The sequence below is a fragment of the Geotrypetes seraphini genome, chromosome 17 (assembly GCF_902459505.1).
Source record: "Geotrypetes seraphini chromosome 17, aGeoSer1.1, whole genome shotgun sequence".
Taxonomy (NCBI): Eukaryota; Metazoa; Chordata; class Amphibia; order Gymnophiona; family Dermophiidae; genus Geotrypetes; species Geotrypetes seraphini.
Genome location: NC_047100.1, coordinates 25,487,831 through 25,501,619, shown reverse-complemented (window position 1 = coordinate 25,501,619; position 13,789 = coordinate 25,487,831). Strand labels below are relative to the sequence as shown.

Here is a 13,789-nt window from a genome sequence, read left to right as displayed (position 1 = left end):
TTACTATGTTACTATGTTACCTTCTTGTCCACTTTGTCTGTCTTGTTTAGATTGTAAGCTCTTTTGTGTGGGGACTGTCTCTTCTGTGTTTTGATGTACAGTGCTGGGTATGTCTAGTCGCGCTATAGAAATGATTAGTAGTAGAAGCTGTCTGAACGCTCAGTGACATCACAATGCGTCTGAGTCATACCCATAATTCTTGATGACATCATAATGCAGCTGTTCCCCCATGAGCACTGTGTATTAATGCACCTTCTTGTCCACTTTGTCTGTCCTGACTGGTTTGTAAGCTCTTTTGAGCGGGAACTGTCTCTTCTATGTTTTTGATGTACAGCGCTGAGTACGTCTAGTAACGCTAGAAACGATTAGTAGTAATACTAAATCTGAATAAAGAGAAACCTTGCAGTTCTTCCTCTTCCTCCCTGCAGGGGTCAGAATGTCTGGCTGCAGCTCGATCACCGAGTTTTGGATCACGATCTGCCCAAGAAACCTGGTCCTGTGATGTTGTTCTTTGTGGTTCGGTAAGTTCTCCTTTTCATGCCGTTTCAAAAATACGATGATTATTTAGTTGTTAGACTTAGGCCCTCTTACACTAAGGTGTGCTAACCGATTTAGAGCGCGCGAATCAAATTAGAACACGTTAAATGCTAATGCATCCATAGATTAACATGCAAGTGTTAGCGTTTAGCGCGCACTTATTAGAACATAAGAATTGCCGCTGCTGGGTCACACCAATGGTCCATTGCGCCCAGCAGTCCGCTCACGCGGCGGCCCCCCAGGTCAAAGACCTATGCCCCAACCGAGACCAGCCCTACCTGCGTTCGTTCTGGTTCAGCAGGAACTGGTCCAACCTTGTCTTGAATCTCTGCTCTGCCTTCTTGGGATGCAAATCTCTCTCGCGCATGTTCCTTGTGGATATCCTGAAAACCTGGCCTGCCAGTAGATCTCGAGAACCGGACTTGGGCAGCCCTGCTCTACTGCGCGAAAGAAAGCTTTTCAAAACCCGGACAAAGTGCTGGGTTTTGAAAAGCCATCCGGACCCACGGACATGTCCTCACAAGGGAGTACATGTTTGAGGAAATCCATATGTCCGGTAACCCTACGCTGTAGGGGCCGCTCCCCATCCAGCCTAGACCCCTGCAAGCTCAGGTGAAATGTTCTTTTAATTGTTCCAGCGCAGCCATTTTTAGGGGCGGGGGGGGGGCAGCATGGGGCATAAATTAGAGTTAGTTCACCACGGGCTGCTGTTTTTAGCAGTTTGATCTGCAAACTGGTTCCACCTACTGGTTGGATCCAGCCCTCTAATATGAGTTGCACACACTTTAACACAGCAACCTGGGCTGGACGCTTAACGGCCTCCAATAATCTGTGAAAATATTCAGCATGCTTGATGGACTTATTGGAGGAAGTCAAAAATCCCCTTTATGGCCAAATTTGTCCAAAGCCCAAACAATTCCCAAAAGCACTATCCGTGCAAATGTTTATAACTTTATAAAGTGTCCCAATTCACAGGCTCTGATCTTAACAAACAGTTAAGCTAATTGTGCGCTGGAGAAAAGCAAAGCCCCTTTCTCCAGGACACTATCATGGGGACACACATTAAGCGCTCTTACCACATCCTCTGGCAACATGTTCCTGAGCTTAACTATTCTCCGAGTGATAAAATATTTCCTCCTATTGGTTTTAAAAGTATTACTCTAACTTCACTGAGTGTCCCCTAGTCTTTGTAAATCTTGATGCAGTAAAAGAAATCAAACCACTTGTAAAAGAGGCATCAATAGAGCCAAGAAATGGACAAGGTTGGTTGTTTTCTTTTTGGGTTATTTTTTGAAGACTCTAATACTACCATTGTTTTATGGGAACAAATAGCATTGTATCCAAGCAACTATTTCACAAACACAGATGGATTTGCACATGGTATAAAGTAGTGCTTGACTACACTTTGAAGATGCTGAATCATCAGGAGTTGTCTTGGTTGCTTCAGAATAGGAGTAAAACCCAAACTTGTGCTGACTTGAAGTGCAATAAAAGAGCATGACATGTCTAGAGGGGCATGTTTAGTTGAACTATTAACTCGGCTATTAGGCCCGTGTTTCCCCATAAATAAGCCCTAAGTAAGATCGACTCCCTCCCGAATCTCCCCGACACTCCCTGACTCCATCCTTGACACTAGTGCTACCCGATTCACTGGCAGCAGCGCTTTCTCCCCCCCTCCCATGTGCAGCATCTTTCTATGCCTCTCGTGTCCTCCTGGGCAGTAGAACCCCACCAACCCTTCCACTGTAAGACCAATATACCTCCGCTCCGAGGCCTTCAGAAACAACGGTGGCGGCAGTACTCTGAACAGGGTGCTTCGCAGCCTTCCCCACCGGGGCCTTCCCTCTGCTGCGTCACTGATGACATCATAAGTGACGCGGCAGAGGGAAAGACCCGGCGGAGAAGGCCATGAAGCAGGCCGTTCAGAGCGCTGCCGCCGCTGCTGTTTCTTGGAGGTCTCAGAGGTACGGTTTGGGATGGGAGGGAGGTAGGGATAGAAAGATGCTGCACATGGGGGAGGAGAGGGAAAAAAAGAAAGAGGAGGAATTGGGGTGGAGGAGAGGAAAGAAGAGATGATTGTACATGAAAAAAAATAAGACATCCACGAAAATAAGCCCTAATGCATTTTTTGGACCCAAAATTAATATGACACTGTCTTATTTTGGGGGGGACACACGGTAACTAGTACTCATTGCATAAAATGGGATCTGTGCTAAAACAGGAACTAGCAAGTCCTAATGGTAGCCCAGGTTTGATAACTTCCCCTCAGAGTGCGAGTTTGTCTGTGGTAACCCAAGTTGGTATTGTGATGTCATAATGCCTCATTCCACCAGTGCCTATGAGCCAACCTCAAAAGTGATGTCACAGTGGCTTGATTGCCTTACAATTGGCTCACATTTGCTACAAAGAGCAGTGGTTTAGATTTCTAGAGACATTTCTTTTTTTCTTTAATCAATGGGGGACGTTATTAATGTGGACTCTTCTTAAGATGTGTAAATTATACTGTTAGCCCCAGCTATTAGTAACTAGGTCTCCTCGCTTAAATTGGGACACATCCCCCCCTAAAATACTAGCACTTATGTGTAAGTGTACAGTTGCCCACAAAGGTGACAGCAGAAGAGAGATTTATTTATTTATTGGTGCCAAAACATAGGCTAAGTTAATTGTGAAATGCCATTTTAAAATGGTGAAAAATGGTAAAAATACAGCGTCTACCAGTTCCTAAATAAAAGGTGCCAGAATTGCACCTAACGTAGGCGCTTTGCGGCGCTTAATGCCACTATGGGTGTGGCTAATGTTGGAAGTGGCATTAGGCGCTGCAAAGCAGCTGCCTGGGCGCAGTTAACAGCGTAGATAGGTGGCAGAAATGGATGCCCAGAAAACCCTGACCTACATTTCCGGTGCCTGTCTTTCGCGGAGGCACGATTCTCTCTAGGGCACCGTTGCATAACTGATATTGGCGGCCTATAGATAATCCGGGCCTTACTGCCTCCTCGTGAAGAGATTCACCAAAAGAGGTTTATGTGAGTAGTAATCGGATATTCTTAAGTACAGGACGTGTGTCGTGCCCCAGTTTTGTGCATACCTTACGCACTATTGTAGGTGACTAGAGTTGTACGAGCTGGTGTAACTGGGTCACGCTCATATTCTTTAATGAAACCTGCTCGCCCAGATGCCATTATATAATAGGCAAATTAAAAAAAAAAAAAACCCCCGGAGAAACACTTCTATGAAACATCACACTCAATCAACAAAAGTAGAGTTGAAAGAGAATCTTCAACCGGAACTTTGTTGCATGAAAACAAACACAGCCCGTGTTTCGTTACCTTAGTGCCTTCCTCAGAAGTCAAACTGCTGCTATATTCTGTTTGGAGAACGACACGCAAAAAAAGCCCAAACACCGCAATATCAAGCCGCAGTCACTCATTCCTGGTAGCTTGATTCATTTGGACGTAAGACTCTCTAGACCAGGGGTGTCAAAGGTCCCTCCTCGAGGGCCGCAATCCAGTCGGGTTTTCAGGATTTCCCCAATGAATATGCATGAGATCTATTAGCATACAATGAAAGCAGTGCATGCTAATAGATCTCATGCATATTGGGGAAATCCTGAAAACCCGACTGGATTGCTGCCCTCATGGAGAGACTTTGACATCCCTGCTTTAGACTCATTTCGGTATTTAAGTGATTGTGGATTGATATAGAGCTTTGGTTTCTGACCCAGAAACAGCTAAGAAAGAAAATTTAAATTAAATCAATAATTTAAAGAGAGAATAAGGTTGGGCAACTGGATGGACTATTCGGGTCTTTATCTGCCGTCATTTGCTATGTTACTATATTGCAGTGTGTTGACTTTTTTTTTGTTTGTCATTCTCCAAACAGAATATAGCAACAGTTTGCCTCCTGAGGAAGGCCCTAAAGTACCGAAACACAGGCTGTGTTGAGTCTGATGTTTTATTAAAAGTCCCGATTGAAGCATCTCTTTCATCTCAACTATTACATAATAGGCTCCAACCCCAGATCCTCGAGACACTTAAATGGAGGGTTCCAGTTGTAGAACGGCCCCCTAAGTGCATTGAGAATTAGTGCAGATGGGTTCTTTAGGGTTAGCTTCCACGTCAAATAGTTGTGAATAACAGAGTGCCAAAATCCTGCACTTAGACTCAACCCAGGGAAATTTCAACTTAATCTAACTGAATTTGAATCTAATCGCATTCTGACACAGATTTGCTAAAGTACTGTGTTGGAAAAGCACTGTTTCTGTTTCTTCTGTGGCCTCAAATTTAAAAATCAGAGCTAAGCTGCCAGGATGGTGACAGTTACGTTAGCAGGAAAGGACCATGAAGATGTCATCTTCTTCCCCAAACTGAATATGGAGCCCACAAACATCTCCAGAAAAGCAAAAGGGCAGCTGATCTGCAAGATCCAATGTTGATTTTAAGTGCAGTTGTTCCTTAATAAATATCTTTCAAAGACCTTTTTATTTGCCGACAAACATCTCGCAAGTTCACCTCCCTAGTTTGCATGCTGTAGTTTAAAAAGTTTACAGGATCCATTTGCATCTAATAGTCTTAAGATTTTATGATTTTCCAGCAAGGGGCAGTGTCTGCCATCGTTGAGAACTGTGGGAGGACTCAGGGCACTGAAGAAAAATATCGGTGAATTGCCAGAAAATTTCTAAATAGCTTCACACTTAGTTTAAAGCCTCTTCTCTTGGACGGATTCATTCAGATACCACAAATGGAACCTTAGTCTGCCAGAGTAATCCTTCCCAAACCAACCTCAGAAAATCGGAATTTAATTTTGAAAATAAACTGCCACATTCATACCAGGACAAAGGTGACTTGGATTATATGATCCATCTAATCTAATCTAATCTAATCTTCCATTTGTGAGTCGCACAAACCTATTCAAGCTCAAGGCGACAGATCAAAGAGGAAGTGAGAAAGTAGTAGGGGGGGGCATGGAGAAACCAGGGGAGGGGCCTAGAAGTAGAGAGTGCTATACAGAAGATTAAACAGTTAATTGTCAAAGGGGTGGGTCTTCAGGTTTTTCATGAATGCCGTGTAGTTTGTCTCTTTCCTGATACAAACTTTGAAGACCTGAACGAAGTTAAAAGAGGGTTTCCAGTCTCGGGTTGCCAGATTTTCCTTTCGGAAAATCTGGATCCCCTAGCCCCGCCCCGATCTGCCTAGTTCCGCCCTAATCTCACCCCAAGCCCGCCCTAGTACCGCCCCCGCTGCCTGCTCTTGTTGGGCAGGGAGGACGTTACGGGCACGCACAGGCGTCCTCCCTGCCGGGTTTTGAAAAGCTGTCCAGACCCCCGGATGTGTTCTTAAAAGGAGGACATGTCCGGGGAAGTCTGGACATCTAACCCTATTCCAGTCCCCTGGGTAAAGTATTAGACTACTGCACATGCACCTACCAGAGGGAGGGTGTTTCTGTGCCAATTAGGGGGGGGGGAAGGAGACTTACTACTACTACTACTACTACTATTATTATTAATCCACTGGCGAAGCAAAGGAGAGAGGCGCCATGGGTGGTGATGCCCTTCCCCCGCCCTCTTCTCTGCCCCCCCTTCCTGCCGAGCGCTTCCCTTCCCCCGTACCTCTGCAATGTTCCTGGTGCGAGCAGCAACCCCCAAGCTGCTGTCACGCCAGTGTAAGCTCTTCCTCTGATGTCACTTCCTAGGCACAGGTGCAGGAAGTGATGTCAGAGGAAGAGCCAATGCTGGCATGAGCCTTAGGCGCCTCCCCTTGCATCACATGATGCACTAGGAAGGGAAAGGCCTGCCATTTTGGACTGGCAGATCTTCAAGCGAGATGGCCTGGGCTTCCCTTCTGCTCCAGCTTCTCTCAAAAGGTACAGGTGAGATTCAGAGGGTGGGGGTGGGGTTTCAGGGGACCTCTGGTGGCAGGAGGGGGGAGGGTATGTTTGGGGGGTGCACCTGGTACTGGAGTGGACCTTTGGTGGCAAGAGGGAGAGGTCTTTTTGCTGCTGGGGGAGGGTGAGTTGCCATGGCAGGAGAAAGTAGGCATTCATTCTGCTGTTTTCATGGGAGGGGGTAGTTCCTGGTACTGGTTTTTGAGGGAGGGTTGTCATCAGTGGGAGGGGGGTGCTTTGTTTTTGGTTTTTTTCTAATGGGGCAGATATTGTTCATGCATTAGACAAGTAAACGACTCAATTGAAAGGAAGCTCTGGAACGAGGGGCCATAACATGAAGGTGAAATGGGACAGACTCGGGAATAATCTGAGGAAATATTTTTCATGGAAAGCATGAATTTGTGAAGGTGAATTTGTTTAGTGACCTCCTGGTGGAGATGAAAAGGGGAGAGGAATTGATTGTAGATGGCATCAATGGGAAGACTAGATAGGTCATATGATCCTTATCTTTCTTCATTTTTCTGTGTTTCTCTTTAGCCTGTGATGATTAGTGATTTTTACTGGTCTGACTACCACGAGCAGAAGTTATTAGGTGTCAGGCCTAACCCAGGCCCCAGCACTGAATATATGGATCATGCCTGGCTACTGGAAGTTTTCCAGGTGCTGACCAAGATCCAGACCGGTACCCGGATACCATTAGCATTGCCTTTGTTCTGTCCTTATCTTATCAGTTACTTGATTAGTGAACTGAAAATCGCCATAATCTGGCTACCTCTAGCTTCACCCTGACTCAACCCCTTGACCACCCTGCCACTAATGGCATAGTGCTGCCCCGCTCTCCCCAGTTTTCAGCAGCACCATCTGGGCATCTACTACCAAAAATCAAGATATGAGCTGGTCAGCAAGACTTATGTGGGTAAGAGCCGGTGATGTCTGGACTGCTTTTCAAAACCCAGCCCTTTGTCCAGGATTTGAAAAGCTTTCCTTGGTGCAGGGATCAGGGGCGTGATGGGGTAGAACCGGGGCAGGGATGTGGGGGCACAGGGGTAGGATTAAGGGTCTGGATTTTCCAGACAGAAAATTTGGTAACCCTAACTAAGAGGGAATAGGAGGGGGTGGACTGCTCTTGGCGCCTTCTTGGTGGTGGTACAGGCACCTCTCTTCCTCTCCAACCTACCCGCTCCTTCCCACCCCTCCCCTGCCACGCATCTTCACTTCTAGCTCCAACCTGCTGCTCACGCCAGCCTTGGCTTTCCTTTTGATGTCACAAAACCAGGAAGTGATGTCAGAGGGAGAGTTGAAACTGGCATGGCAGCAAGTTGGAGAATGCTGCTCGTGCCAGGGAAGTGAAAGAGGTATGGGGGAAGGGAAAGGTCATGTGTGAATGGCGGGAGGGGAAGGGAAGGGGTAGGGAGGGCAGAGAAGAGGGCAAAGGGGTGCCATTGCCCCTGGTGTCTCCCACCCTCGCCATTGATAGGAGCTACCTACCCAGATAAATCCCCCCTGAATATTGGGCTCTAAAAATATAAGTGAGCCTTCCTTGAAACAAATAGATGTAACGTTACTACAGAAAGGCCAGAAAACAGGCCTTTAAAAAGAGATGCGTTTTATCAGGAGCAGTAACCTCAGTTAAAAAGAAATGTATTGAAGACACCATTACCGGTAATCTACAGGAACTTTAGGTTCATGAAATATTTCTTTTTTGAAAAGGAATAGTTTCATTGGACGTAAAGGTTTCTCCATTTTTAAGTGATACACTTAAACCACTATTTTATTTCTAGACACTTGGCCATTGTACAGGACATTCCCCAATCACATGTGGTTTCATGAGATAGCACATGACGTGAATTGTTTACATTATCTCTCAGTACCATAAGTGTTTTGCCTTTGGTTGTGCTTTAAATACAAACGCAAGAGATCTGAGATATGGCTTCCTGACCTTTCGTCTGTCAACTGGATCCGGACTATAATATGTGGTCACAACTGCATTTTGTAACTTTCCTTCCTAACGAAAGAACGTCGTCTTTGTGGATGTAATAAATGATAAATCAGGAAACTGAGATGATGGTGGCTTAATATTCAAGTGCCATGCCCTACCACAATCTGCACCCAGTGTCCCCTCCCTCATGCCCTCCCCTGCCAGGCTCTGCACTCAGCCCCCTTCTCTCCCTCCCCTGCCAGACTCTGCACCGTGTTCCACCTTCCTTCCCTGTTCCCTCTTTCCCCTTTAGTTGTCTAGTGGTAGGCTAGGACAGGAGGATATCCCTCCTGTCTCCAGTCCCAGTTGATACTAACAATTTTTTAAACCCCCCCCCCCCCAACGTACCTTTTCCCTGGTGGTCCATCGGTGTATGGGCAGGAGCAAGCTTTCCGCACTTGAGCCCTTTCTTCTGATGTCGCAACCAGCAGCCCGCAGCGCACCCAGGCTGGCAGGCAGGAGCGAGCTTTTCGAGCTCCTGCCCAGCCCTGTGCAGCAAGGAAAGATTCAGTAAATGGGCATTGAAAAAAAAATAAGCACACTCTGTAAACAGCGTACCAAGTTGGGCACCGTTTATAGAATAGTGTGTAGTACCAGGATCTGCATCCTACTGAAACCTGGTGTAAATCCTCGTACCTAAATTGGACCCCCACCCCCCCATGAATTTCTATAATAATTACTGCACACGTCCTTAGTGAAGGCCCCTGATCTGCCTTTCCCCTCCCATGGTCACACCCCCTTTTCAGCTGCATACTAAAAACTTTACATATGCATCGAATACCAGCTAGCAAGATGCATGTGTAAATTCAAGCTGTTGTCAGTTACCACCAGTAATTGATTAGTGCCCAGTTATTGGGGCTAATTGGTCATTCAATTAAATTGCACGCAACAATTGGACACATTCCCAAATTTGCATGTGCCAAAGTGGCTTACGATTAACATACACAGCCTTCAACACATATATATATCATAAAAATCCATCTAGCAAAAAAAAAAAAGTGTCAAAATGTGGTCATCCTTTCATAGTCATCTTAAAAAAGGATGACATCGTATCAGTGCAACAAGCAAAAAAGTGCTTGTGCAAAGAGGTAGGTCTTCAGCAGTTTTCTAAATTGTAACAAATTTGCACAGAATCTCAGGGTGCCTGTCAGGACAGGTCCAGCAATAGAGAAACAAGATTTTTTTTTTGTTCATACATATCGTGCTGTATCCCTTTTGCCCATATCAAGGAGCAAAAACGGTTCTCAAATCTCAATGCTCTTGATGGTCTATGCAATAACAGCTACTTAGCCAGATGCTCTAGCAGGGTGTTTATACCTACATTATAGAATTACCCCCACGCTATATCTGCCTAAATCCTCATCAAATATGATTGAACAGAGGATCCGTCGTAAGGGTGGAAATTAGGGGGTAAAGGCAGGAAGATATACTTCATGACTAACTGATGTCTCTTTGGAAGAAGCTATGAAACCAACGTGGTATTCATACACAATTTGTCTGTCCCAAGGAAAAGTCTTCAGTCAAAATAATCTCTTCCAGTTGAAATTATTTCATAATGAGTGTATTTATTACGGGTGGCATCCATCTACACCCAATCTTTCACAACATGCACAATTATATCTTGGTTAGCTTTATCCCTCCAAAGAGTAACAAAGCGACATTTCAGTGGTCAACATTGCTTCTACCCAGGAGCATACACTGTTGGGGGCTGGGAAAATATACTTATTAGCAGCAAGCAAGCCAAAAATGGTCATTTTGTCTAGTTGTCACAGAAGTTTTTTGTTTTATTCAGGATTATTTGTTTTAGGGGCAATGTTCTCAACAGTGCACTTATTGATATATAATATATATGATTGTTTATGTTTATTTGATTATTCCACAAATACAAAGGACCAGATTCTATAAATGGCCCCTAAACATCCCTCTCCACATGGTTGTCAATCAACTGCTAGACGTCTTTTATAGAATCACGCCTACCAGTGCTTAAGTGGGCTTAGGCGTCGCTAGGCATCCTAGAGGTTTTACCGGGCCTAATATACTGGCATCTAACTTGGATGCCTAGCAACACCTAAGTCAACCACACCTATTCTGCATCGGAAACCCAAATCCTAAAATGAAGTTGAAACCAAACAGAAGAAATGCACGCAGAATGAGAAACGTTGCGTATAGAGTGCGCTGAGGTTTTAATATCCTCATCGCTGCTTAAAAAAAAAAAAAAAAAAAGAGATGATAGCTTAATAGGGCCCTTAAGTGTAAAGATGTTACATCTCCTGGGTGTGCAGCGTTTAAAATAAACATGTACAGTTATGAGCTGGAACCACACCGAAACTGGAAGCCTTCGTATCAAATGAGAGACAAGGAAGTAGAATCCCAGAAAGGAATGAACACAAGATGCAGCAGTTCTCCATCTCTTAATAGAAATAATGAGCTTGTTAATTAAAAATGGTTTCTCTATTCATATTTCTCCCTGATTGGGGCTTTAGTTTCAATCCAAACTGATTATCTTGGGAAGATGAGGAGGAGGTATTGCCTTCATATTTCTAATCACTTAAGTATTTTTCAGAAATTGGACCTATTTTGTACGCAGGGTGACGTCGGAAACAGAAGCTAGTTCTCATCATGTATGCTATTGTTTTGGCACAGATGTCGGTCATTCAACTTTAGTTAACTCTCTGATCCTCCCAAATAAGTCTCTTTAATCGGAGCAGAAGACACAATTGTTTAGACAAGATTATAGGGTGCTGCTTGCTGGTGACACCTGCTGATGCTGGGAAGACAAAATGCAGAAGCTGTGCTTTATTTGTGGAGAATGAGCAGACAGACCAAGAAATGTTTTCAGAGATTAGAAAAGCTGGCAAATTAGGCAACAGTATAATAATGGATGATTTCAATTACCCCAACATTGACTGGATAAATGTTACTTCAGGGAATGCTAGGGAGGTAAAATTCCTAGACGTCATAAATTACTGCTTCTTGGAACAACTGATCCAGGAACCAACAAGAGTGGGAGCTATTTTAAATTTGGTACTTAGTGGAATGCAGGACATAGTTTGGGAGGTAAGTGTTGGGTTCGCTAGGAAACAGTGATCATAACATGATCAAATTTGAGCTGATATCTGGAGTGACGTCACTAAAGAAATCTACTGTAACGGCACGATAAAATGAGGAAAATGGTTATGTTTATTAAAAGTTTTAACCGCACTTCGGTTTATCAGCAGCACGGTATACAAAATACATGAAAAGAGCGCCATAAAAAAATAGGAAAGCAAAGAAAAAAACCCCCCAAAAGTAAAATCAATTAACTGCCTCTTTTACAAAGCCGTGCGGCACCGGCCCCGAAGCCCTTTAAATCTCTATGGGCTTCGGGGCCATTAGCGCGGCTTTGTAAAAGAGGCTGTAAACCTAAATCATCTACAATAAAAATTAATTTTTATTTAAATAGTTGCCCAAAACAGGATCCCAATTCACCAATCTTCTCGTAAAAATGCTAAACCAAAAAGATGCGTCTTAACCGGCAAAAGCACCACCTCCCACTGGAAGAAACGCAAGCAGAGCATCTTCTGCAGCGAAGGGAATGTTGCATCGCATGGGTTTGACCCAAATAAATTTGCCAAGTGTTCTCTTCTCGTAAATATTGTACTATCACGTAGTTGTATTCACAGCAACAAAGTGCACTTAGTGAGGTTACAACTACATGCTATGTCAAATTACGTGTGTTTTGGATCTGGGCGATTTTGACGACCATGAGACACTGGTCGGTGTTGATTCAATCACACACAATTGTTGTATCCTCACTACATGATTGGTGTGTACTGACCTGGATCTGTTAACTGGATTTTAATTATACCAGCTGCTTGGTAGTCATCGCAAGTTGAAAAGTCACCCTGGGAATAAGTTGGTTTTATGGGATGAAACCCATGAAAACTTTCCATTTCTTGATTCCATGTTTGGCGTTCCTGGTCCTTCCCACTTGCACTCAATCGAGTTTCAAGTTTATTTAAGAGTCTGATTAAATCGCTTTTTTGGAATTTCAAAGCGATGTACAATAAAAGCCGGGAAGACAAGCATATAATTTAGTAGACAATGAAGTGAACACGGACACAGGTAAACTGTAAAACAAAAGGGAGGAACTGCAATCAGTATAGGAAAGAGAATAAAAAAGGGAACCCCCCCCCATAAGGATTGAACATATCTATAAGCAAAAACCTTGCAAGATTTATGATTCGAGAGCATTTGGACCTCGAAAAGGTTATGATTCTAAAGCATCCTTAAACAGGAAACTTTATAGTTTCCCTTTGCATTTATCTAAGATTTTTTCTTCCCCAGCAGAGCCGGCAATAAATTCCAAATTGAGGGGCTGTAATTAGTTAGCATGGGGGGTGGAGAGCATTCAGGTCTTTGTTCATGCTGGTAAGAAATTTAGCTTCCTTCTTTTAGGGGGTGACACAAGAAACGAGCACGGTGGCAGGATCTTGGCTAGGAAGAAGCACTCTTAAAACACTGAAATGACAACCCTTCTCCAATCGCTGTATTTTCTTCTCCACCAGGCCACTTGAACTCCTGTCCTTTCTCACAAAGTCAATATTTGTCTATCACCCCAATACTGATTCATAGAAAGATGACATAGAAAGATGACGGCAGAAAAGGGCTATAGCCCATCAAGTCTGCCATGCTGACCTGGAAACTTGAAATCATTTACTTTTTCAATGCCCCCCTACTCCAGACTTATTGGTACAAAGTATGGCATACTATCTCTAATATATTTTCTATCGCAACAAAATTTGATTTCAGCCAGATATTGCTTGGTGATTGTGCTGGCTCTCTATTGAGTGACTATTTTGAGGCTCAGCTCTATCGTATTCTGACTGCGCTAGCCCTCCAAAACGTTCTCCATAATTGGAAAACACCGTCTGCCTTACGGCTAAATATGAGAAAATGAATGCAGAAAGGCGCAACACATACCGTCATATTTGGTCCCCTGTAATGCGTTAAACTGAACTTGGGTTATACTTGTGTTACACCTATTGATGTGCTTAAGACCATTTTGCAGCTTAATAAATCTGTTTTCATATATACTCTCGTAAGAGCCGTTCTCTGTGTATTATGTATAATCTCATTATGTTTATTACTACTCTGTTGTGACATGTATATTATCTGTTGTTCTCTTTCTTGTCGTCTTGAAAATAAATAAAACACTGAAATGACCTTTGAGGGGCTTGTGTTTTCTTTTGTTTCCACAGGTTTTACATTGAAAGCATTTCCTTTCTAAAGGACAACACTACAGTACAACTATTTTTCATGAATGCAAAGTCTTGTGTTTTCAAGGTAATGCAACATGTTTTTATTACGAAGCCCTAGTCAACTGCATCTCATGTATAGGAGAGGTTACCAGTG

At 43.8% G+C, this 13,789-nt stretch overlaps 1 protein-coding gene across 10 annotated transcripts in view; it reads left to right on the top strand.

Moving 5' to 3' along the window:
- FRMD4B (FERM domain containing 4B) overlaps positions 1 to 13,789 on the top strand; it is a 451,582-nt gene that overhangs the window by 330,106 nt on the left and 107,687 nt on the right. For 9 of the 10 annotated variants that reach the window (XM_033926696.1, XM_033926695.1, XM_033926694.1 and 6 more), the window contains 2 exons: positions 429 to 521; positions 13,636 to 13,720. In XM_033926696.1, the coding sequence (XP_033782587.1) occupies positions 429 to 521; positions 13,636 to 13,720 (178 nt within the window). The remainder of the gene's footprint in view (positions 1 to 428; positions 522 to 13,635; positions 13,721 to 13,789) is intronic. The other variant, XM_033926692.1, reaches the window with a different exon arrangement.